The 27,057-nt window shown below is 37.0% G+C and overlaps 1 protein-coding gene and 1 pseudogene across 3 annotated transcripts in view; one reads left to right on the forward strand and one right to left on the reverse strand.

The window, feature by feature from the left end:
• PRPF18 (pre-mRNA processing factor 18) overlaps positions 1-24,100 on the reverse strand; it is a 54,023-nt gene extending 29,923 nt beyond the window's left edge. For 2 of the 3 annotated variants that reach the window (XM_053665811.1, XM_053665809.1), the window contains exons 1-4: positions 23,946-24,100; positions 3,085-3,162; positions 2,943-2,969; positions 323-427 (exon numbers count right to left, since the gene is read on the reverse strand). In XM_053665811.1, the coding sequence (XP_053521786.1) occupies positions 323-427; positions 2,943-2,969; positions 3,085-3,162; positions 23,946-24,011 (276 nt within the window). In that variant the 5' untranslated portion in view covers positions 24,012-24,100. The remainder of the gene's footprint in view (positions 1-322; positions 428-2,942; positions 2,970-3,084; positions 3,163-23,945) is intronic. The other variant, XM_037155200.2, reaches the window with a different exon arrangement.
• LOC119056703 (uncharacterized) lies at positions 22,069-22,144 on the forward strand (annotated as a pseudogene).
• Positions 24,101-27,057: the final 2,957 nt, after the last annotated feature.

Here is a 27,057-nt window from a genome sequence, read left to right on the forward strand (position 1 = left end):
AAAAGAAAGTAAGTTACAAAACAGTACATTATTTAAAATAATTTAGACAAATAATATATTTAGAATATACACATTTAAATCAATCTGCTTAGTATTTAAAGTTTAGAATAATAGATATTTTTAGAAGTTTAATATAACGGTATCAGGAAAAGCAGATAATTTAGAACTTCATGAAGAAAGCTGGATAGCTGCACAATAACTGAGTTCTGTAAGTCACCTTCTATGGGACATAATCACACAAAACTACTGAATAGAACTAGAGATAAATGCAAAGGCTGCACAGAGCTTTCTTTCTTTCACGAAACACTCTACATAAGCTTACCTCTTGCCTAGAAAGAGTCATGGGTAACTTTTCCTCTGCCAGTTCAAGTTCTAATACTGGATTCGATGAAGTTGATGGTTTCTGGTCCTCCTCTTTTGGCTGTATCTATAATGGCAAAAAAAGAAATGAAATTCAGTTTTTAAAACATAGTTAGTATTTATCATTCTATTAGCTTAGCTGTTCATGGAAGTTAAATATGTTTTAAATATTGAAGGTCTTTTAAACATTCCTTCAAGGAAAGAGCTCATAATAAATGAGCAGCTTTTAAGAGCTTATCAAACTTGTCAAATTCGATTCAGCATAAATAGAAAGCATGCACATTGGAGACAGCATTCTTGCTACAGAAGAGTGACATAAGTATAACAGTCTCCCAAATCAAAACCTTAAGAGAGCTGAAATTTAGACTCACTTTCTCCCTCAACTCTAGGGAATTTTACTCTTTTCTCAAAAAACAATCAACCTGCTTCTCTCCTCTTTCTGAAAATCATCTTAGAGTTCTCTGTTCCTTGCTCTGGGTTCAAAGTGAAAGTCAAAGAACAGAACTGCTTTCCAGCAGAAACCAGTGAAAGCCTCAAGATCCAGCTTTTTCCTCCCTTAATTTTTGAAAGGTATCATTCCAATTGCACAAAAATCACTGTTGGACATGTAGAAGAATTTCCAATGCTATTTGGACCTTGCCCACAAATGGAGCTACAATCCTTGTGAGAAAATAATGAAAAATAGTGCCTCTCTACTAACACCACACAAAGAAAAGTGTGGACATAATTATTGATATGAACCAGCAGAGAAAAATACCTCTTCACATATTTCCTTGACTCTGTCACCCAAATCACAGTTTGGGAAAATAGAGTTCAGTAAATTATAAGCCCCACTGCATGCTCTGTAAAACAATATTGAAACATGGTTTCCTAAGTAACCAAAAGACAAATTTAAAATGCCAAAAGAAGTAAGATCAAAAAAATACAAATGATCAACCTTAAAGAAAAACTCACATTCAACTAAGAAAAGCTATATGGTTAAAATTACATAACTGAGGACTCTATATTTTAATAGTTAGGGTTATCAGTATTAATAGTGTAAAAGAAAACAGATTAAAAAAACTATCTTTCCTATTTTTACAAACCAAGTCAGCAACAAGCCTTAAGAAAATGGGAGCTTGTTTCTATAAAGGAATAAAAAGCAATATAGGCTCTATTTCCATTACTACCAAGAAGAAACTATTAAAAATGTTTTAGAAAGAGTAACCTGTGCTTTCTTTTTAAACATAAAAACAGGCTATTTCTCCAAAAATCTTAGGATGAAAAGTAGTCTTAATTATTGACTGGCAGCTGGATTCAACAGGACAAGCAATACCTTTATGGTAATTGTTTTGTTCCAGTGCTTTCCAATATATAAGCAAGAAAGTACCGCCACATCACTGAGGCAACCTATGCAGAGCAAAAATGACACCTTTTAAAAAAGGATTTTCCTACCTCATGAAAAAGTTGAAAGGCTCAAATTTAAAGATTTGGGAAAGCAACAAGTCAGCAGACTAAACCCAGGTGATTCTTATTCCAAATCGAGTTGGAAGTTAGACAATACTGGGCAAGTACAACATGAGAATTCTTCTTTCTGAATATTATTCGATGGTTACTTACATAAAACATATTCTAATCTCCTAAATCAGAAGTAAATGAAATCAATGTATTCATGGAAAAGACCAAAATACCAACATAAACTTTCATATTTTAGAAACCTATCAGAAATATAGTGACATTTTTCAAACCTGCCCTTGCCCAACACTACAAAATAAAAACGAATGCATACACACACCATCTGCATCACGCATGCTTCCCTCTAGAAATGCTATGCCAGGTAATTTATTGCCAGAACTTTCAACATGACATGCACAAAAGGGTTGTTTCAAATTGGTGTTTCACAAGCAAAAAGTTGACTTCACATTTATGATTTGGCAAAGGTATTTTAGAGAGTCTTTGTTATCTGATGAAAGAAATTACTAAAGTAGTCTTTTTTAAATAATTTAACTATAACTTCACCTCATAACCATTAACCCCTCCCAATAAAAAACCCAATATGTTATTCAACTAGGTAATCTCAAAGATACTTTCAGTCATGCTTCTAAAATACACAGTCTTCCAGACAACTCATTGGTTCCTAACAAATATTTCAATATTACATTTTCTATCCAAGAGACTGGATAATATTTGAAATGTGGTTTCTTATTATGAAAAAGAATATAAATGTTACATGGCGCTATAGTTCAGGCAGGGGTACTTAGAGCCAAAAGGAACTGTTAACAATGCAAACATAAAGGCATTGGCTTAAATATTCAAGAGGAATCGGGGAAAATACCACTGCTAACACCATGGTTGTTGAAGGAATAAAATGTTTTTAGCCCTTTAAAAATGACTTTTATTGGGAGAGGTGAGGAGAGGAGTGGTGGGGAGATGAAAATGAGGGAGCATAAGATTCAAGACTCAATTTAAAAAAACAAAAATCAGGCTCTGATCTCAAGCCAATCCATGCTGTCCACAGAAGGCCAAACCATTCCAAGCCAAAAGTCATGCATGCGTTTTCCTGAACTCAAGTTAAAAAAGAAAAAGAAAACCAGAACTCATACCTCTCCAGATGGCTTCTCACTTACAGGCTAATGTATAACATTGATAAATTGAACAGAGATCAATAATTTTGTCACTTTAACAACAGCTGTACAAATTTAAACTTAGAAATAGACAATTTAACACAAAAGCAGAAATTCCTACCTTATAGCCACATCTTTCAAAATACGCTTCCTCTTCTTTTTTTGAAAGTTCACTACGCTTGAAATATTTTTTATTTTCCTATAGAAGAATGAAAGAAGTTAATAATATATCCTTAAGTAAAAGTTCATGTCCTTTAGTCAAGAACTTGAAAACAATCCTTCATTTTTTCAAGAAATTGGCAAAGTATTTTTGGTTCCTTAGAGAGCATATTGATTTCCTGAGCATGCCACCTGTCCTTGATCCCTAATCTAAATTTGAAGTATTGTACATCTTCTTCTTGCAGTATCATTTTAACAGGCAAATTCAAGAGCAAAGAAAAATAACCAACAATATTTTCCAAATGTGCACCCTGTTTTGATTTCATTTCCCAACATTTGAGTTCAATGATAATCTGTAAAAGTGGATTTATTATGAACCACACAAAACAGAATGCTTTAATCATTTATGTCTAACAGAAGTAATGAAACAAAAATTATGGTATTTATAGCTAACACCTTAAATCTCGCTATCAAGAGAGCTCCAAGAGAGGGTCCCGGGCTGTCCATCATCTGGAATCTTACTGTATCAACTAACTATTTTATGAATTCTAAAAATTGTATCAATCAAGTCTCAAAGTAATCTAGACATAGAAGGTTTCCGAGAGTCTTTTTATTAAAAAGAGGTGTGGCTCAATTGGTTGGGTGTACTTCTCAAAACCAAAAGGCCACAGGCTCAATTCCCGGTTGAGTTATACAAGAGGCAACCAGTCAGTGTATCTCTCTCACATCAATGTTCCTCTCCCTCTCTTTCTCTCCCCCTTCCTCTCTCTCTAAACTCTCTCTCATTCCCTTTCTCTCTCTAAAAGCAATGAAAATATTTCTTCAGGTGAGGATAAACAAAACAAACTAAAGACAGTTTAAAGGCATTTGTTTTAATGTGACTCGATGTTAAGAGACAAGCTCTAAGTCTACTGTGAGGAGGGGAAAAAAGTTAGTTCTTTCTAATACCATATATAAAATTCTCCTCACTATTAAGTCTCAGCCCCTAATTTGGAGGCTTGGTACTACATACAGCTCTTACTTCATTGATGACTTTGCTCAAATAAAGATAGTGCCCTACTTATTATTAGTAATTATAATAGTACATCAATACCACCCCTATTCAGGTATTTAGCACCTCAGAATCCAAAGTTCGTTCGCTCGGGCAATGACCACCAATGGATGCTAGGATCATTACTGGAGAGGTTCATGGCGAGCAATGGGAAGACCATGCTGCCTGTACTTGAATCCACTGATCAAGCCAGGCATCGAGAAAACATCATGTACCTCCTATGTGACATGTAGGAAGTACACAGCGCCGCTGATACAGCATGCTTGCCAAAGGGTAGCTTGAACCAAAGCAAACACTTAGGTCTAACTTCCAGTTTACCAGAAATGCAGGAAATAAAGGAATAAGCTAAGTAATGCCGCAGGGAAACAAACACTGGAAAATTTTACAAAACTGGCCCATTTCTCCAACAAGGCAATGGCATCAAAAAGGGGTGAAGCTGGGGGAATTAAAAGAAACCTAGAGTCATAATAAACAAATGCAATGACTGCACTTTGTGTGGATCTGATTTGAGCTAAGAAACTGTAAACACACACACACACACACACACACACACACACACACATACACACATCTGTATTTCAACTCAATTGAACATAACCAACTGTGAAAGGACCATATCACACCCTTAAGAACCAAAGTTTAATGTTGGGTGTCATTTTGTTTACATGAGAACATTCTGATTTTCTAGAGTTACAGATGTATTAGGGATAGACAGGGGCTCCTTACACAATTCGGGTTTTTGTGTATGTTTAAAACTTTCATAATTAAATTTTTTAAGTTAATTCATTAACTCGATAAACATCCACCACACACCAAGCATAGTTTAAGAGATGTAAAGATGGAGAAGCTGTTACCTGGGGTAAGGAACTGATGGTAGCACCTGAATATCAAAACTACCCTGAGAAAGGTGGGAGCACATAATATTCACCCCATCGTAGAGGTGAGAAGCCTGAGGATTAGAAAGGTCAAGTAACATGCCCAGAACTTAGTAAGCCTGGTGAGTAACATAGGCAGGAGTAGAACTCTGGTCCTTAAATCCTCTGTACTGTCCAGCATTCCAAGCTACAGTTCTTCACCCCCAAAATGTTATTTCAGCATCATAAATTACTCCTTTTGCGTATGTAGCAGGTAGTTGGGAGCAGGTCATGTCTCAAATAAATAAGTTGACAAACACATATGGTGTCCTCTCAGAAAAAGCAGACAGATGGTAAGTAAAAGGACTGTCCAGACCAGTCTATGGTGTGATCTATAACTATGATATCTTTTACTTTCACGTCTCAATTTCATTGAACACACTAGACAAAATCTTAAGCCTGGAATAACAATTCTCAAAATGAGGTTCATGGACTTCTGAGGGCTCTTAGACCTTTTCAGGGATTCTACCAAGGTCTAATTCATTTTCATAGTAACACTAATAACAATTTTATGTGCTTCTTTTCAACTGGCACACACTTGCACTAACGGCACTAAAGCAATGCTGAAGAAAACTACTGGAATCTGAGCATGAATGAAGGCTCAGTATGTCATTTGTGCAGCGGTGGTCACTGTGCTCCTCAGCACGACACACTTGCAGGAAAATACACAGGCCGGTTTCTCCTGTCTTGATAAAGTACAGTTTAACCAAATCTAGACCCCTGAGTACAGAGTCTTTAAATATTTGGTAAGATGAAATAAATAATGAAAGATACAAAGCACTTCTGCTCCATAATGAAGTGGGATCATTGTCTCAAAAAAAAAAAAAAGCACTTGTGCAATTGATTCCTCGGGCTTGCACACTGGACAATCTCTCAAAACTGAACTAAGCAAGCCTGTCACTTCAAGAAAAACAATAACAGTACTTATCACCTATGATAAAATTCCATCTTTTTTTTGTGTGTGCATGTGAAAAAGACGGAAGTTTTCCCTTTATTTGGAGCTGTGTATCTCTTTTTATTTTTTTTCCTTTTTTTAAAAATTTTATTTAGTTATTTTTCAAGTACAGTTTTTTGTCTATTTTAAAATTCCATCTTTCTAATGAAGATTAGAATAGTGGGAAATATGTATCTATCTCTGTGAACGTGATCTTTTTTATGCTGTTGAGTTCTTCACTAAGATCCCTGAGCAACCTTATAACCAGTGTTTTGAACTCTGTGTCTGGTGGATTGCTTATCTCTATTTTGTTTAGCTCTTTTTCTGGAGAGTTGATTGGTTCTTCATGTGAGCCATGTTTCTTTGTCTCCTCACTATAGCAGCCTCCCTGTATTTGTTTCCATGTATTAGGTAGAATTGCTATGACTCCGTCTTGGTAGGACGGCCTAATGTAGTAGGTGTCCTGTAGGTCCCAGGAGCATAGCCTGCCCTATCACCCAAGCTGGGTACTAGAGGTGTGACCTTTGTGTGGGCTGAGTACACCCTCCTCTTGTAGTTGAACCTGGTTGCTGTTTCCTGATGAATGGGAGGGAATTACCTAGGGCAACCAGCTGCAAGGATTGGTTGTGACCTCTTACCACCAACTCCACCCCCAGTGGACGATCAACTGTGCAGGAACAGGGTGCTGGTACTCAGACATGGTCTATAGCTGTCCACTGCATGTGCTGGCCCTGGGTTTTCCAGGGTGGTACAGGCCAATGTCAGCCCCCACATGTTTGGACTGGGGCCACCATGCCTGAGGTATAAAGCAATCTGAGATGGCTGCTACTTATGCTGGGCTTGGAGATTTCTAGCCAGAGCCAAGCTGTGAATCTAGGCTGGCTGCTGCTAGTTCTGGGCCTGGGGTTCCCTAAGGCCACTGTTGCTTGTTTGACAAGATTTAGGAAGTTGTAAAGCATGAGCCAAGACCAGTCATTCAATAAGGAAAAGCAGCTTGGATGGGCAAAGCTAGTTTTAATTTCAGGACCTTGATGGTGAGTACAGCTTTGACTGACAACCTGAATGTGGTTCTCAAAGTGTCATTGGGTCATTAAAGCCAAATCAATGGCTTACATGGCAGGATCGGGAAATGACTTTACCTGTGATGAGTGGGTTTTGAGGAATTAGTAACCCTTCCGACTTACACTCTCTCCCTCCGTGGAGCAAAAGCGTTGCAGAAACTAGTGGTGATAGTTGAGCACAGAGGTCCACCTGTCATAGAACAGCAGAGGAGAACTAGTGCTGACCCAGTGCTGGGGATTTTAACACAGATCATCTCATTGGCCCCTGAGTACCCAACGAGACAGGTGTTACTGTGAACACGAAAGTGGCACTCAGACAATTAGCACTAAAAACACTGCATACTAATACACTTCATAACCTGCCTTTAATTAAACCACTGATACTGTGTTTTCCATGCTAACATTTGACTCAGTGTATACTTTGGAAATCATTTCACAGTTTCACAGCTATGAATAGCTCTAGAGGCTATACTCAAGTGTTTAAAAATGTCAGTTTGGAAGAAATGTGGTTTTGGTTTTCTTCTGATCCTAAAACCAACACATACACTTATGGAAAAACATTAGAGTATACAACTCAGCATAACAGATTAAATTAAAAGAATCTGTAACCACTCCTTCTGAGAATTAAGTCCTGTTAGAGCGCTGGTGCCCACTCTTCCAGGTCCTTTGCTGTGCATGTACACAGGAGGGTGACCAGCCATCCCGATTTGCCAACAGAGCAGTTTCCTGGGATGCTGGGCAAACTGGGAGAGCTGGTTTGTGCAGATGCACTCGTGCGTGTGCACACACACGCACAGTAGTGACTAAAACCACTTTTACTGGAAACTTCAAGTGCAGAGCCACACTGAGCTCCTTACATGCATTTTCCTTATTCTCAATTTCCAGAAAGTAAACTACAGCATAGAGAGCTCTTCCTGCTATAGTCTAAGTCTGCTGTCTAGTTTCCCGCTGAGGGAGGAGAGTGGTATAAACTCTTAGCCACATAGAGTCACATGCTCCATCCCAACATTCCAGTCAAGATGGATCAACCATAACGACCTTGGTGGTCCCATAAGGCTGAAAAAGTCCTGTTGTCTAGTGACATTGTGACCTCCCTTACACAGTAGCCCAGTGTGCTACTCAGGTATGTGTGGTGATGCCGGTGTCAACAAACCTACTGCACTGCTCGTTATATAAAATAACAGCCAAGCATATTTTCACAACTACCTATGGTGCCAAGTGGGTCTTGAATTATCTGGGGATCACTTTGTAGATCACATAGTTGCCTAACCACTAAGCTGTACACCTGGAACCAATACAAAATAATACTGTCGACTAAAATTGAAAAATTTTAGGAATTAAGTAGAGCACATAATATTACCTATAGTACATAATATCAATACTTGATAATGGTAATAAATGACTATAGTACTGGCTGATGTATTTACTCTACTATACCTTTTATTGTTACTTTGGAGTGTATTCTGTCTACTTACAAAAAAGCTGAGTGTAAAGCAGCAGCATCACACATCTCCCGTTTATGGCATCTCTTGATTACATTGTTTTGTTGTACTTGATTTAATCTCATGATGTTTTATACAATAACATGCTCTACAGCAGCAGTCCCAACCATCCTGGCACCATGGACTAGTTTCATGGAAAACAAGTTTTCTACGAAGCAGGGGCCATGGGGAATCAGAAGGTGGAGCTCATGCAAGTTTCCCTTGCTTGCCAGCTGCTCACCTCCTGCTGTGGACTGAGGAGGTAGTGGTAGGGGAACTCATCCAAACTTCACTCATGGTATCTAACAAGCCTCAGACTGATAATGGGGGTTTGGGGACACCTGCTCTAGAGGCTTGTAGCCTAGGAGCAATAAACTACACCATATAGTCTGGGTGTGTGTGTACTAGGCTCTACCACCTAGATTTGTGTGACTACACTCTGTGATATTCTCATGACAAAACTGGCAACAATTCATTTCTCAGAATGTATCCTTGTCATTAAGCAGTGCACAACTGTACATGTATTTTTTCTAGTAATTTCCTTTTTAACTGTACTTACATTTTTATATACAGAAATTTTAACTTTTCTGTGTCAGTGCTATTGTTTTCCAACTTTATGTAATGCTTAGAAAGTTTTTCCATTCTAAGACCATATAAAGTCACTTAGAACTTTGACTACTACAATGTAAAATTCTTCCCAGTTTTATTGATATAATTGACATACAACACTGTATTAGTCCAAGGTGTACAACATAATGATTTGATAAATGTATATACTGTGAAGTGACTTCCACACATCAGTTAACATCCATTATGCCAGAGTTAGAGTACTTTTTTTTTTAATGAGAACTTTTATGATTGGCTGTCTTAGCAATTTTCTCTCTTGTTTTCTTTCTTTTTTTTAAGCTATTTTCAAACGAAGCAAACCCTCACTTATAACTGATCAGTTCTGCAACTTTAAGCAAAGTGACATATAATGAAACCAATTTTACCATAGGCCAATTAACATAAGAGTTAAGTTCCTATTGCAACTCATCCACATTGTAATGGAATGGTGAATAAAAGGATGTTATATGAGAACCTGCTGTGTACAGTACAGTAGGATTAACTACAGTCACCATGCTGTATATTACATCCCCAGGACTTATCTTTTTTTATTTAAGATTTTTATTTATTTCTAGATAAGAGTGGAAGGGAGAGAAAGAGAGAGAGAGAGAAACATCAGCGTGTGGTAGGACTTGCTTATCTTATAGCTGGAAGTCCGTACCTCTTGACCACCTTCTCCCATTTTGCCCATTCTCACACCCCCATCTGGCCATCATTGTTTTCTGTATCTGTGAGTTCAGTTTGTCTCTTCAGACTCCACATATAAGTGAGACAGTGCAGTATTTGTCTTTCTCCATCTGACATGCCTCACTTAGCAAAATGCCCTCAAGATCCAACCATGTTGTTGCAAAAGGCAGAATTTCCTTCTTTTTATGGATTAATAATATTCCATATATTATATGTGTGTGTATCCCATGCTCTTTACCAATTCATTCATCAATAAACACAATTTATTTCCCATGTCTTGGCTCTTGTAAATAAAGCACTAAAGTCAGAAAAAGTAAAGTTGTTATCAGTCATGACAGATTTCACTGAAATAATTCCAAATGAGAGGAGCATAACAATGTGTTGTTTAGTACTAATATTTTAGATTTTGGAACAATTGACTTGTTACTGGGACTACACTGACATTTGCACAAATATCCAAACTAAATATAAACTTATAGCACTTGTTTGCCTGATGTCATGTTTTAAAAAAAAATTCCTATATAAGCATACCTTAGCAAAAAATGCAATAAGGTGAGTTTCAATGCCAATGATCCAAAGAAGGAATTTTGGAGATTTCAAGTGTTATTTATAATAGCTAAAAGGTGAAAAGACCTATTAACTGGTACATTTATGAATTCTACTGAATTATACATTTTGAAATAGCAACTTTTATGGTTTTTTAGTTCCATATCCAATTTTTTAAAAGGGCAGAGTCAAAAGCACTGAACCACCTTCTTTGTTCATGTGTTTTGCATGTATATCCACTGTGGGGGAAAGGAGAAAGAGAGAAATATCATTTTGTTTGCATTAATTGACACATGGTCAAAATAATAGGAAAATGTAAATTTCATTTCTAAAGCACAGTTTGTTAAACCACCAAATAAGAGAATGCTTAGATCTACAAAACTAATGCAAACACAAGTATTTCCATAATGCCATTTTTCTAAACATCTGGTATTAAGCAAATGTATATAACATTTGATAATATCTACAGTACACACATATGAACAGTACACACATATGACCAGCACAGTGAAATAAAGCTGTAGTTTTTTTAAGTCTTGAATTTTAATTCAAGAAACAAATTCAAGAAATAAAGTTGTGTGTGTGTGTGTTTTTTTAATGCAACAGAGCACCAAATCAGCGAACTGGAAGACAGGGTAGAAAGAAATACCCAGGTAGAACAACAAAACAAAGAGAGACTCAGAAAGAAGGAGGATAGTTTAAGGAAACTTCAACATTAAACATAACAATATTCACATCATAGGAATACCAGAAGGAGAAGAAAAGTGGACAAGGGATAGAAAACCTGTTTCCAAAAGTAATTAGAGAAAACTACCCTAACTTGGAGAGGGGAAAAGCCATGCAAGTTCAGCAAGCAAAAAGGTTCCCAGTCAAGATGAACCCAAAGAGGCCCACTCCAAGACACATCATAATTAAAATGCCGAGTTTTAAACAGAAAGAGAGAATCTTTTTTTTTTTTCTTCTTTCTTTCTCTTTTTTTTTTTTGTTTTTTTTTTTTTAATTTTTTAATTTTATTTAGTTATTTTTCAAGTACAGTTTTTTGTCTATTTTTCCCATCCCAGCCTCCCCTGCCCCTTGCTCCCCACCTCCCTCCCATTTCCTCCCTCCCCCTTAGTTCTCGTCCCTGTGTCCTTCCTATTTGTTCCTCCAAATCCCTCCCCCTTTTTCCCCTTAACTTCCCTTCCTTCTCCCCTCTGGTCACTATCCCCTTGTTCTCTATTTCAGTGTCTTTGTTTTTTGGTTTTTTTTTTTTCTGCTTACTTGTTTGTTTTGCAGAAGCAGAAATAAAGAGAAAAATCCCATTTGATATAGCAAAAAGAAAAATAAAATATCTGGGAATAAACCTAACCAAGGAGGTAAAAAACCTGTATGCAGAAAACTACACAGCCCTGAAGAACGAAATCAAGGAAGACACAAACAAATGGAAACATATACCTTGTTCATGGATTGGAAGAATTAACATTATCAAAATGTCCATACTACCCAAAGCAATATACAGATTCAATGCAATACCTATTAAAGTACCAATGGCATATTTCACAGACATAGAACAAACACTTCGAAAATTTATATGGAACCATAAACGAGCTCGAATAGCAGCTGCTCTTTTGAGAAAGAAGAACAAAGTAGGGGGGATCACAATACCTGATGTCAAACTGTATTACAAGGCCACTGTAATCAAAACAGCCTGGTACTGGCATAAAAACAGGCACATAGACCAATGGAACAGAACAGAGAGCCCAGAAATCAACCCAACTCTCTACAGTCAATTAATATTCGACAAAGGGGGGCAGTAACATAAAATGGAGTAAAGATAGCCTCTTCAACAAATGGTGTTGGGAGAACTGGACAGCTACATGCAAAAAAATGAAACTTGAGCACAGACTTACACCATACACCAAAATAAATTCAAGGTGGATAAAAGACTTAAATGTAAGTCATAACACCATTAAAGTCCTAGAGGAGAACATTGGCAAGAAAATCTCAGATATTTCACGCAGCAACTTCTTTACTGATATGTCCCCTAGAGCAAGGAATGTAAAAGAAAGAGAGAATCTTAAAGACAGCAATGGAGAAACAGATAGTAACATATATGGGAGCTCTGATAAGGCTAGCAGCTAATTTCTCCACAGACACGCAAGCCACAGGGGAATGGCAAGAAATATTACAAGTAATGATATCCAAAGGCCTATAACCAAGGCTACTCTACCCAGCAATGCTGTCATTTAAAATGGAAGGCTAAATAAAGAGTTTCCCAGACAAAAGAAGATTAAAATAGTACACCTGCACCATACCAGCACTGCAATACATACTAAAGGGAATGCTTTAAGATGATGAAGGAAGAGAGTGAGAGAGGAACACAGTACAGAGAGGAAAAATAGCAACAAATAAGTACCTATTAATAATAACCCTAAATATAAATGGGATGGATAAATGCTGCAATCAAAGGACACAGGATAGCTAAATGGATAAGAAAACATGACCCACATACATGCTGTCTCCAAGAGACCCAACTCAGAACAAAAGACCTACACAGACTGAAAGTGAAGGATTGGAAAAAAATATTCAAAGCAAATGGACAGGGAAAAAAAACTAGGGTAGCAATACTTATATCAGACAAAACAGATTTCAAAACAAAGCCTGTAAAAAGAGACAAAGAAGGTCACTTCATAATTCTGAAGGGAAGAATCCATGAGGAAGTTATAAACATTGGAAACACATATGCACCCAACATAGGATCAATCCAAATATATAAGGGAAATCTTGGAGGACATCAAAAAAGATATCGATAGCAACATACTTAAAGTAGGAGATTTTAACACCCCACTGTCAACAATGGACAGATCTTCCAAACAAATAATCAACAAGGACACTAAGGCACTGACGACACACTAGATCAAATGGGCTCAACTGATATATATGGAAACTTTCACTCCAAAGAAGCAAAATACACATTCTTTTCAAATGCACATGGAATATTTTCAAAGACAGTCTACATGATACAACACAAAACAAGTCTCAACAAATTCAAGAAAAAAATCATATCAAGCGTTTTCTTGGATCACAATGGTGTGAAACTAGAAACCAGCCTCAAGGAAAAAACTCGAAAACACTCAAACTTGTGGAGACTGAATGACCTGTTAATACACAATGAATAGGAAAACAATGTGATCAAGGAAGAAATCAAAAAGTTTCTGGAAACAAATGACAATGAACACACCACAACACAAAAACTATGAGACACAGAGAAGGCAGCCCTGAGAGGAAGGTTCATAGCAATAGAGGCATACCTAAAAAGCATATAAAAATTTCAAATAACCTAACCCTACATATAAAAAAACTAGAGAAACAATAACAGACAAACCCAAAGCCAATATAAGGAAAAAAAATAATATCAATACAGAATCAAATGACCTAGAGACTAAAAGAACAATTCAAAGAAACAAAAAATCCAGGAATTGGTTCTTTGAAAAGATAAACAAAATTGATGAGGCTTTAACCAGACACATGAAGAAAAAAGAGAGGACCCAAATATATAACATCAGAAATGAAAAGAGGCAAAACTACAACCAATGCCACAGGAATAAAAATGATTGTAAGAAATTACTATGAACAACTATATGCCAAAAAATTTGAAAACCTGGGTGAAATGGACAAATATCTAGAAAAATATAATCCTCTAAAACTTAGTCAAGAAGCAGCAAAAAGCCTGAACAGACTGGTAACAGCTAGTGACATTGAAGTAGTAATCAAAACATTCCTGGATCACAAAACCTTTGGGCCGGATGGCTTCACGAGAGAATTTTATCAAATGTTTAGGGAAGAGCTAACCCTGATTCCTCTCAAACTATTCCAAAAAATCCAAGAAGAGGGAAAACTTCCAAACTCTTTTTATGAGACCAAAATTATCCTAATTACAAAACCAGATAAACACACAAAAAAGAAAAAAAACTAAAGGCCAATATTGTTGATGAACACAGATGTTAAAATCCTCAACAAAATATTAGAAAACCAGATCCAGCAATACATTAAGAAGATCATACACCATGATCAAGTGGGACTCATCCCAGTATGCAAGGATGGTACAATACACGCAAATCAATAAATGCAATACACCACATAAACAATACAAAAAACAAAAATCACATAATCTTATCAACAAACACGAAAAAAGCATTTGATAAAGCATAGCATCCAACTACAGTAAAAACACTCAGCAAAGTAGGAACAGAGAGAGCATACCTAAGCATAATAAAAGCCACATATGAGAAACCTACAGCCAACATCATACTCAACAGGCAAAAACTAAAAGCCTTCCCCCTAAGATTAGGCACAAGACAAGTGTGTCCACTTTCAACAATTCTATTCAACATAGTATTGGTAGTCCTAGCCATAGCAATCAGACAAGAAAAAGAAATAAAAGGCATCCAAGTTAGAAAGGAGGCAGTAAAGCTATCACTATTTGTAGATGACATGATAGTGTATAGAAAACCCTATAGACTCCACCAAAAATCTACTAGACCTAATAAATAAATTTGGCAAAACAGCATGATACAAAGTCAACATTCAGAAATCAAGGCATTTTGGTACACCAACAATGAAATATTGGAAACAGAAATTAGAGGGGAGAAACCCCATTTACTAGAGCAACAAGAAAAATAAAATACTAAGGCATAAACTTAACCAAGGAGGTACAAGACCTGTACTCAAAAAACTCCACAATGCTGAAAAAAGAAATTAGGAAAGACACAAATAAGTGAAAGCACATACTATGTTCACTGATTGGAAGAAATAACATCATCAAAATGTCCATACTACCCAAAGTAACCTACACATTCAATACAGTCCCTATCTAAATGACACTGACATATTTCACAGATAGAGAGCAAATACTTCAAAAATTTATATGGAACCATAAACAACCCCAAGCCTCAGCAATTTTGAGAAAAAATGACAAATAGGAGGAATCACAATAGCTGATATCAAACTATATCACAAGGCCACTGTCATCAAAACAGTCTGGTACTCATGTAAGAGCAGACACAAAGACTAATGGAACAGAATAGAGAGCCCAGAAATAAACCCATGTCAATACAGCCAGTTAATATTTAACAAAGGGGGCAGGAACATAAAATGAAGTAAAAATAGCCTCTTCAATAAATGGTGGTGGAAGATCTAGAAAAATACATGCAAAAAAATGAAACTAGACCACCAACTTACACCATACACAAAAATAAACTCAACATGGTTATAAGACATAAATATAAGGCATGGCACCAGAAAAATCCTAGAGGAAAACACAGGCAGGAAAATTTCAGATATCCCACACAGCAGTATTTTCACCGCTATGTCCCCTAAAACAAAAGACATAAAGGAAAGAATAAACAAATGAGGCTACATCAAACTAAAAAGCTTATGCACAGATAAAGAGAACATCAGCAAAATAAAAAGGGAACCGACATTATGGGAAAAATGTTTGCCAATGATACCTGGAATAGGGTTTGTTCTCCAAAATATATAAAGAACTCACACAACTCCACACCAGGAAAACAAGCAATCCAATAAAAAAAATGGGCAAAGTACCTGAACAGACAATTCTCCAAGGAGGACATACAGAGGGCTCAAAGACACAAGAAAAAATGCTCAACATCACTAGTCATTAGAGAAATGTAAATTAAAACCACAATGAGATACCACTTCGCACTGATCAGAATGGCCATCATTAATAAATGAACAAACAACTAGTGCTGGAGAGGTTGTAGAGAAAAGGGAACCCTGGTACACTGTTGGTGGGAATGCAAACTGGTGCAGCCACTGTGAAAAACAGGAAGGAATTTACTCAAACTACTAAAGATAAAACTGCTTTTAGTCCAATGATCTCACTGCTAGGACTATACCTCAAAATCCTGAAACGCCAATTCAAAAGAACCTATGCACCCCAATGTAATAGCAGCATTATTTACAATGGCCAAGTGCTGCAAGTAGCCTAAGTGCCCATCAGTAAATGAGTGGATTAAAAAAAACTATGGTACATTTACACACTGGAATACTATGCAGCAGAAGGAAAGAAGGAACTCCTACCCTTCACAACAACATGGATGGAACTGGAGAGCATTATGGTAAGTAAAATAAGCCAGGCGATAAAAGACTAATACAATATGACCTCACCTGTAAGTGAAACCTAATTAATAAAACAAACAAATGAGCAAAAGAGAACCAGAGATTTGGAAATAAAGAACGAATCAACGGTGGTCAGAGGGGAGGCAAAATGGACATAACAGGGCAAAGAAGGGGGAGGATCAAGTAAAGGAACACGTATAAAGGCCCCAAGGACAAAGACTATGGCAGGGGATAGAGGGAAGACTGAATATGTAAGGTGCAGGGTTGATAAGGCACCGGAAAGTAATGGGGGGAAAATGAGGACACCTGTAATTAAACAATAAAAAAAGCATAATTTTATAAAGTACACTGAAAATACAGTTTGCAGTAAATGTGCTGTAGATGTATTTATGACAGAATTAACATTGTAGGAATTTAAAACAAGGCATCATAATGTACCCCATTATAGGTAAGATCACTTGCCCAAAGTTAAAGAGCGATCTAGAAAATGAGCCACCATTAGACTTTAGGACTTGTTGGATCAGTTTACAAATTTAGTTTCCTTTCTAACTACATTCAAAAATTTTGAACTCTAAGTTAGTAGAATTAAATACAGAATATATAAGTGGCTGGTATGCATTTTAAGATAGCATATTAACTGAAGGTTAAATTTCTCTGGATTCTCTCCTAAAATACCTACCATTTCCAATGGGCCTTTCATCCTGGAATATTTTTAAAACAATTTGCAAAGGGTATACATAAACAGTGCTTCTCCTTTTAAAGACTGAACCTAAACATGGCTCTTTATATATGTTATTCTTGGACTCTGTCCAAGACGTACTTTCTGGATTATAAAAGGAAAGGTCACTAATTCTTAAGTACAGAAACCTTTCTACCATATGACCTAAAATGTCTGCCAACAATAATAGAGAAAAATCAAAACTTAAAAATAAATCAACCATAATTGTCAACAATTCACTATTTAAACCATTTCTTCTGTAACGATAAGACTTTTGTCTACATAAATGGAATGCAAACATCATCAGAGCTCTACAGAAAGTCACTGAAGAGCTAACAAACATGACCTAGACATGCAGAGCAAGGCAGCACTTGCAATACCACAAACCATGTGGCAGGGTCGCTATCTGCTGAAGAATAAAAATAAGTCTTAAAGAGTCTGAATTAGTAAGCCAAATGGTAGCACATACAAACAAAATTTTAAAGACACAATGCTTTTCAAAGTAAAAACATTGTAAAGTATCAATGAACAATGTTAGCTAGACAAAAAGGTTTTTTCAGTAATGTCATCCAAAGTAGAAAACTACATCAAAATCGACCCTGCACAGGTAGAATGCAGTCACCAGCATGGGAGAATGCTATGTATTTATGTAAATGCTATTTATGATAAAATAAATAACATTTACTAATTATATGCAATATAAAATACATAGCATTTGATCATATAAACAGAAATAACAACAATCTTACAAAAACTCTTTCAGAAGATAAAGTCAGACATGAACTTACTGTAAGATCCAACCGTTCATTCCACTCCTAAGCACTGACATGAGAGAAAGGATATGTGTATACAAAAACCTACACACCAGTGTTCATAGCAGCTTTATTTTAATAGTCCAAACCCACATAAGGGTAGAAGACTGCTCAGTAACAAAAACAGCGATTTTTTTGAGACATACAACCACATGAATGAATCTCAGAATTATCAGGCTAAATGAAAAAAAGAACACACTGAATCAGTATGTTTACAAAAAAGTCTAGGATATGAAAACCAATTTGAAGTGATAGGAAGCAGATCAGTGATCACCTACGAACAGGGTGGAGGTGGGGTGCAGACACAGGTAAGAAGATGGATGGCAAAGGGGCAAAACGAAACTCGAGTGAGGTGGACATGCTCACCTACTCCACTGTGGAAACACTCGCACAGGTGTATACCTGTATCAAAACTCACCAAATTGCACTCTAAATATGTGCAGTTTACTGAATGTCAATTATACCTTAGTAAAGCCACTATAACATATCATAAAGGAGAATAGGAGAATCAGGAGGAAGAGAAGAAAAAAACAATGAAAAAAGAAAAACTAGTAATGGTGGTAGCATTTATACTGCCTGACTCACAATAGCACTACAACAATCAAGCTGGTGTGGCACTGGCAGAGGCTCAACGAGCAGGCTACAGGAACAGGCTAAAGCACCCAGAATGCAGCCACACAAGCAATTACCATCGATTCTTGAACAACATGGGTTTAAATGGTATGGGTCCACTTATTTGGATTTTTTTAAATAAATACTGTAAATGTATTTTCTCTTCCTTGTGATTCTCTTAATAACATTATCTGTTTTCTAGCTTACTCTATATTAAGAATACAGTATATCATACATATAAAATACAAAATATGTATCAGTGGACAGTTTATATTATTGGCAAGGCTTCCTCCAGTAAACAGTGAGCTATTAATATTCACTTTCAGGGGAGTCAAAAGTGATACAATAATTTTTTAATGCACGGAAGGTCAGTGCCCCTTCCCTTCACACTGTTCAAAGGTCAGCTGCATTGTTTTTTGATGGCACCAAAAGTAGCCAAAGGGGAAAGAAAAGTGTTCACTAAAAGGTGCTCAAACAACTGGGTATCCACAAAGAAAACAATAAGCCACATGCCTATCTCTTCTCATGAAAAAATATTGATTACAAATGTTAAGAACTCTTCATATAAAACCATAAAGATTTTGGAAGACAATATAAGAGAATATGTTACTCTTCTGAGTAAATGTTAAGAAGCTGAATGGCTTGATCCATAAAGCAGGTGATGTTTATATTTTAAGAAACTGCCAATCTGTTCTGCAATACATTATACTACTTTATATTCCCAGAGAGAACACAGACAATACTAACCATAAAAAATTGAAAAGCATTTCCTCTAAGAAAATACACAGAAAACCTACAGTCTGGGAGAAAAGATTCATAAAACATATACCTGGTATAGAAAGAATTCCTCCAAATCAAGAAGAAAAAAACCCAACCAAACTGAAAAATATGCAAGCAATTTTAACAGACACCTAACAAAAGATGGTTTAAAAAATAACACATGAAAAGTACTCAATGTTATTAACTATGAGGAAGATGTGAATTAAAATCACAATGAGGTATCAACATATCTACCAGCATGGTTGGAATTAAAAAGACTGACAAATCTTTAAAACAATGTAAGGCATCTGAACTCTCTTGCTTTAGTGGTGAATGTGTAACGTAGTCCAACCACTTTGGGAAAGGATCCACTTGCTTTTTATAAAACTAGACATATAAGTATTCTATGACCTCTCAATTCTACTCCCTGGCATTTTCCCAAGAGAGGTAAAAAATCTAAGACTTGTACAAAAAGGCTCACAGCAAGTTGATCCTAACAGCACATCAGATTGGTAGAATGGATTAACAAATTGGATATTTAAACACAACAGATACTACTTGACAATAAAAAGAATAAAAAACTGATGCATACAACATGAAGAAAACTCAAAACATTATTCTAATTAAACAAAGTGGCACATAAAAGTACATAGTATGATCCCATTTATATGAGGTTCTACAGCAGACAAAACTAAATGCAGTAGAAAGAACACATAACAATGGTTGCTTCTGAAGGTGACTGATTGAAGGTGGTAGAGGGTAATATACTGCAATATACTCAATGCAGACTGAGTTTGCACAGACAGCTGCATCTGTCAAAATTAATTAATGGCACATTTATGATTTCTGTACTTCTTCATTATAAATTTTTTGCATACATACAAAAAAAGTGTAAACACCAAACACTAGTTAATGACATACACACCAAATTGTTTAGAGGTAAAGTATACCAACACCTGCGACACAATTTGAAATGCATAAGATAAGTAAATTGTTTTCATTTTCCTAACTGCAGCTGTAAAACACTTGTGCCTTAGGGTTGCTGTTCCAGAAGAGCTGCTACATCTTTGGTCCTTTTAAGTGGTGTCTCAGGTTCTACTTGTGATACTTAAAACAGCAACTGCTTAGGCTAGTGAATGCCTCCTGGCAAAGCTTCTAAAAAAGCCTATCACCTGGATCAAAGACCTATCTATAAACCCTGAAACAATAAATTATATAGAAGAGAAAATTTTATGACTCTAAAGGCAAGGGAAATAAAGCCAAAAATAAATGATGGGACTATTTCACACTAAAAAGCTGCACAGCAAAAGAAACTGCCAACAAAACAAAAAAGGAACCATTGAATGGGAGAAGACATTTAAAAACAACAGCTCCGACAGGGGGTTAATATCTAAAATATATAAAGAACTCATACAGCTGAACACCAAACAAACTAATACTCATTTAAAAAATGGTCAGAGGGCATGAGCAGACAGACACTTCTCCCAAGAATACGTAACAGATATATGACAGGATGCTCAATTTCACTAGCTATCAGGGAAATGCAATTCAAAACTACAATGAGGTCCCACCTCACCCATTAGAACAGGTGGTACTAACAAGACAAATAGTAAATGTTGGAGAGGGTATGGAGAAAAAGGAACCCTCATTCACTGCTGCTGAGAATGTAAACGGGTACAGCCACTAGGGAAAACAGCACAGAGGCTCCTCAAAAAATTAAGAATAGAGTTAACATATGATCCAGCAGCCCCTCTCCTAGGTACCTACCTGAAAATTTTGAAAACATTTATTCACACAAATATATGCACCCCTATGTTCACTGCAACAATTATTCACAATAGCCAAGACATGGAAACAACTAGTGTCCTTCACTAGCTGACTGGTTAAAGATGTGGGACACATATACAATGCAATACTCCTTAGCCATAAAAAGAAATGAAATATCGCCATGTGCGACAACATTTGCATTGGCATTTCAGTACCTCATAGTTACGCCAGGCAGAACATTTCAGTACAGGTGTTAGGAGGCTTCTCTTAGCAGCTTCTCCAGTTTCACAAAGGGGCGCTCACAAGGTAACTTACTATTCCAACTATCACACTAAGGATTAAAAGCTGGGAAACTGCTTGAAATTGCCAGGATGAGATACTCTTCTGGAAGAACAATATACAGAAATGGGGGGTTTCCCAGCTAAAGATACGGCAATGAAAAACAATTCAGGGATCTGCAACCAGCATTTAAACAAAATTGGTTAAAATAATAAAATAAATAGAAGAATAACATAGGTAAGGAAGAACTGTTTCATGAAACTATTTTCATATAAATGTTAGGACACAATATTAAAATTTATTTCTTCCTGTGGCTACAGCAGTGAAAAAGTATTAAAGTTATTGAGTTACTGACACTATGATGCAGAAAGATAAAGGTCTATAAAGCAACTGCTTGTATACCACTGTAAATCAAAACAGTGCATCCCCACACATACAAAAACAAAAGATGTCCAGTGACTCATATTCTCCTACACAGGTGGAAATATTGCCTGTTTGCTCCAGACCATCACAAAAAAAGTGATTGTCTCAATAAAGCAAGTTATAACTTTTTTGCTGGTGGAGGGTCTTGCCTTAAATTTGTAAAAAATGTGATATCTAGCTTTGCGCAGTGGCAGTATCATAGCCCGTGAGGTTTATCTGAGGCGAGATTATTGCTAATTGAAAAATGTGATATCTGTGAAGAGCAATAAAGCGAAGCACATTACAATGAGGTATGCCTCTATTATTCAAGAGCACTCACCTACATGATTATGCAAAGTCACACATTATGGACGTGGAGAGAGCTCAGCTTTCCACGATTCAATTTTCCCTCTAAGGCATTTAGATTTCTATACCCTGGCCCTCCTAACACCAACTACGCATTCTAATACCTACATTACCTTTTCAAATACTCTCAAATCACTCATCTGAAGAAAAAGGGTCCCTGAAGCAGAGATAAAGTATTAAGCTGAGATATGGACATGCTTTCCCCCTTTATCTGCTAAATAATATTCTATGTAATGAGCTCCAGTTTGCTAATTATTTTTAACATTTCATTGATTATTAAATCAACCATCCACCAATTAATACCAACTCACTCACACTACATCATAGACATTAATCTCACATCACAACCAAAGACCTGAGCAAATGTTCTCAAAGTGTGGTCCCAAGACACCCAGGATCCTTGAGATCCTTTTCGAGGGTCTGTAAGATCAAACATCTTTTCAACACTAAGGTACTATTTGCCTGTATGCTCTTGGACTTTAGTACTAAGGATGAAAAGCAAGGGTAAGTCTCCTGAGCCTTGGAAAGCATCCACACAGCACTTCTCCTTTATACCAAAATATGATGACTGTCTGGAAGGAAAGCACTTGTGCGATTAAGTTACAAGCTAAACTGGCGGCTTTTTTTTTCATGGAATATTATATTTACATCAAAGAATACCTACACACTATAGTTATTAAGACTTAGACTTCCCAAAAGTGAACAAGGTGAACTTGTCACTTCCAGAAAACAATTGATAGTACTTGCTGTCTATGATAAAAATGCCAGCTTTCAAGCGAAAATTAAATTGTGGCGATCTCAGATCTGGCTCCCCACGAGCCTGACAATGTCTTGATACTTACAGATACTTCCCATAAAGTTACTCGTGACATTAAATGAAAAGTTTAAAACTTGGTGGACTGAAATATATCCACATTTGGAAGATGGGCATAATTCAGTGTAATCAATGAATTAGTACAATATATAAATATTTTTTTAAGATTCTCAGCTTAACTTCTAACACAGTAAATGCTGATAAAGCCCTTTGGGATATTCTGGAACTTGGAAGCGTTAGTGGGGTCCTCACAGCAAAAGCTTTGAGAACCGGTCATCTAAGTTATTGTTATGCACTACAATAATGGAGATCAACCTAAAGAAGTTCCTAAAGCACGCAATTATTTCTCCTTTTCTCCATTTTTCCAACACAATTTTAGCCTTCCTATCAGTGAAGAGCTGACCAACAGACTTTTCTATGTGTGTTAAGGAGGAGAGAAGGGATGTAATTTAAAAAAATTTTTTTACCAGGAGGAAGAAATCAAAATTAAATACTAATCCTAAATCGGCCTTTCCTCTTTGCTTCAGCTGGGTACAAACCCTTAGTAAACCCACAAACGTAACGACCGCAAGAATTGGAGCAGAATTCCGAAGACTACCTACAAATGAGGGTGAGTATAAGGAGCAGGTACAGAAACTGCGAGAGAATTTAAAGGGCAGCTAAGCGAAATCTTGCCAAAATCTTGGCTTTTTCTGGACATCCCCCACACGCTCCCTAAAGCTCCCGAGTAAAAAGGCTCACCGGTGGACCTGTAGGGGCCGCTCCAGGATAGGCGAGGACCCCTCTGGTTAAGCCCCACCCCCGCCGGAGTCCTGTCAGTACCGTTCACTCGGCCCAACCTCCCCTCTCTCCGAACACTGGGCAACACTGCGCCCTCGACCACAGACTCCTCACCACCAAGAGGTTCCGGTCCTCCACCAGCTGCCGCTTCCGGAGGATCTCCGACTTCAGAACGTCCATGTCGCCCGGCTTTAAGCTAATTTCCCTCTCAGACGAACCCTCATCCAGCGGGCGCAGCTAAACCACCTAAGCTGCGAGCACAAACGCTGGCGGACCACAATGATAGAGGCGCTTCCGGCGGAAGCTCAAATGAGCGGCAGGAGAAACAGAGCGCCCAGTGTACCTGTTGTGGGCAAAGGCGCTGTGGATTAGCGGCCCCTGGTGGCACCCCCCGGCAGTGCGCCTGTGCCTCTCACTACTGCAAGTGGACTGAAAGGCCAGTTTTCTGAAGCAGGTCGACGTGCTTCATTTGTAACGACATTTTGTACCGGCTTGTACTTACTAGTACTTGTACCAAAAACTTCTTCCCAGAACACCTCAATTATTTTTTTTAAATGCCGTCTCCTTACTTTTTATACCAGAAGTTCACATCAGACTTTCTGAAGTTACCTACTTCACAAAATTAAGGTACTACATAGAGTGAGAGACATGAACAATACTACCAGCTCATTAATATAAAGAAAAAAGGGTAGTGTTCATAGCTAGCCTATTAAATTCCCTGTAAAGTTAGGCAACTACATCCATTTAAGTTGTTTTGAAAGTAAATATAGCATCCCCATGCTAAACTACCTCACAGGAATACTGTAAAAATTTTGAGATGTCAGATGTGAAAGCTTCTTCTGAACTACAAGGTACAGCCCTCAGCTAAAGTCTGATTATAATGACCCTCTTATCTGCTGCTGTGGCTCTCACCGCCCCTCCCACCTGCAGTCTCCTCCAACTGTCCCCGTCTATTCAAATCTTTCCCTAGTTCAAGGTCTCGCCTCTCGGGAGCTCTTCACAGGACCCTGAACCGGATCCTTCCTTCCAACTCTGCTTTTCCCACTGCCCTTGTCTTCTTGTCTCCATGTCGGTGATTTTCAACCTTCTGTATCTCATAGCACACATAAAGTAATTACTAAAATTCTGCACAAACTGAAAAATCTATTATACTTTTTGCCCATCTGACAAAAAAAACAGGTATAATTTTGATTCATTCACACCAAACACTATTGTTGCATTGGCTCTTGTTGAATTTCCTTTTTTATTTGACAGTCTAAGATAAAAGAGGTCAGGGGCCTAAATAGTTAGGTACTGCATGTTTTAAAAATTCTTGTGGCACACCAGTGTGCTGTGATGCACCAGCTGAAAATTGCTGCTCCATATCCCCAGACCACGCTTTAGCATTGTTCTTTTCAATACTTGGCATTCAAGGTATATTGTTAAATTAAGTTAACACGTGAAATTTGAAAGGCCCTGGAGGAACTTATGTAGACACCCTACGACGGCAGTGAGAAGTGATAGCTGAGAATGGAGGAGACAGTAAAAACCCCATCTCAGGACTGTAAAATTCTGCCTATATGCAGTCTCACTGACTGAAGTAAATACAAGTTGATAGGGGCTGATAATGATCAATCTTAAATGGTAGGCTAAGAAAAAAGTAAACAGGAAATCTTAAAATATAATGGCATATTAGAATCTGAAAAATAATTTAACGCTAAAAGAGAAGAATTCAAAGCATTCAACAGCGTTAAATTCTCTCATGCAGTTGCTAACTGTAGGAACTGCCATGAAACTCATTTATTGGTATATATTTCATTGCTTTCCTAGATAATCTGTAATAACTAATGGATATTCAGAATAGTTTCTAATTAATTTTAAATGGGTTTTTAAGTTATGAATGATTTGCACTTAAGATGTCCTCATTTTGGAGGAAGAAAGACCTACTTCTCTTTTTCATTTTATTGATAGAGTGGTGATTCCATGGCAGTGGTTCTGGTGTGGTGATTAGTTTTAGTAACAATATCCTTCCTTCCTTCCTTCCTTCCTTCCTTCCTTCCTTCCTTCCTTCCTTCCTTCCTTCCTTCCTTTCTTTCTTCCTCCCTTCCTTCCTTTTTTTAAAACAGCATTCCTCTTTCATGACAGCACTTGGATGGTGTGTTAGGAAAATCAAACAGGTTTCATCCTGCCCTTGTTCATTGGTAGTGATCATAATGTTAAACTGCAGCAGCTCTTCTTTTAGTGACTTTACTTACACCTAAACTATTCTGAGCTTTGTCCCTAGTCATGTGGTACCAGCTCCAGGGCCATGAGGGCAGTGCCTAGTGGCCTGGAGTGGGAGAGACCTGTAAGGAAGGGGGTCGGAGTGCAGACTTCCTCAGCAGTCTTTAACGTAGCTGGCTGGCCTCAAGCCCGGGGCTCAAAACTGAGTCTCAGTAGTATTTAAAAGAAAAAGTTTATTTCACTGTGCTCTTCATGTGTATATACTGTAGATATCATTATCAAAATTCATATACATTTACTTCGTACCAAATATTTAGAGTAATGGCATTATGGAAATACTTGTGTTTGCATTAGTTTTGTGGATCTAAGCATTCTCTTATTTGGTAGTTTAACAAATTATGCTTTAGAAATGAAATTTATATTCCCCTATTATTTTGACCATATGTGTTAATTAATGCAAACAAAATGATATTTCTCTTTCTCTTTTCCCCCACCGTGGATATACATGCAAAACACGTGAACAAAGAAGGTGGTTCAGGGCTTTTGACTCTGCCCTTTTAAAAAATGGATATGGAACTAAAACCCATAAAAGTTACTATCTCAAAGTGTATAATTCAGTAGAATTCATATATGTACCAGTTAGCAGGAGTTTTCACCTTTTAGCTATTATAAATAACACTTGAAATCTCCAAAATTTCCTTTTTGGATCATTGGCATTGAAACTCACTTTATCACCCTGGCTGGTGTTTGCAGCTCACACTCAGTGGATTGAGTGTGGGCTGCAAACGCTGTTATTAATATTATTAAATATTAATAACACATTGATATTTCTCTCTTTCTCTTCCTCTTTCTCCAAAAATGAATAAATAAAATCTTTTTTTAAAAGAAACTCACCTTATTGCATTTTTTGCTAAGGTATGCTTATAGCAGGAATTTTTTTAAAACATGACATCAGGCAAGCAAGTGCTATAAGTTTATATTTAGTTTGGATATTTGTGTAAATGTCAGTGTAGTCCCAGTAACA

This window comes from Artibeus jamaicensis, unplaced genomic scaffold (genome assembly GCF_021234435.1).
Source record: "Artibeus jamaicensis isolate MK-2021 breed Jamaican fruit bat unplaced genomic scaffold, CSHL_Jam_final contig_426, whole genome shotgun sequence".
NCBI lineage: Eukaryota > Metazoa > Chordata > Mammalia > Chiroptera > Phyllostomidae > Artibeus > Artibeus jamaicensis.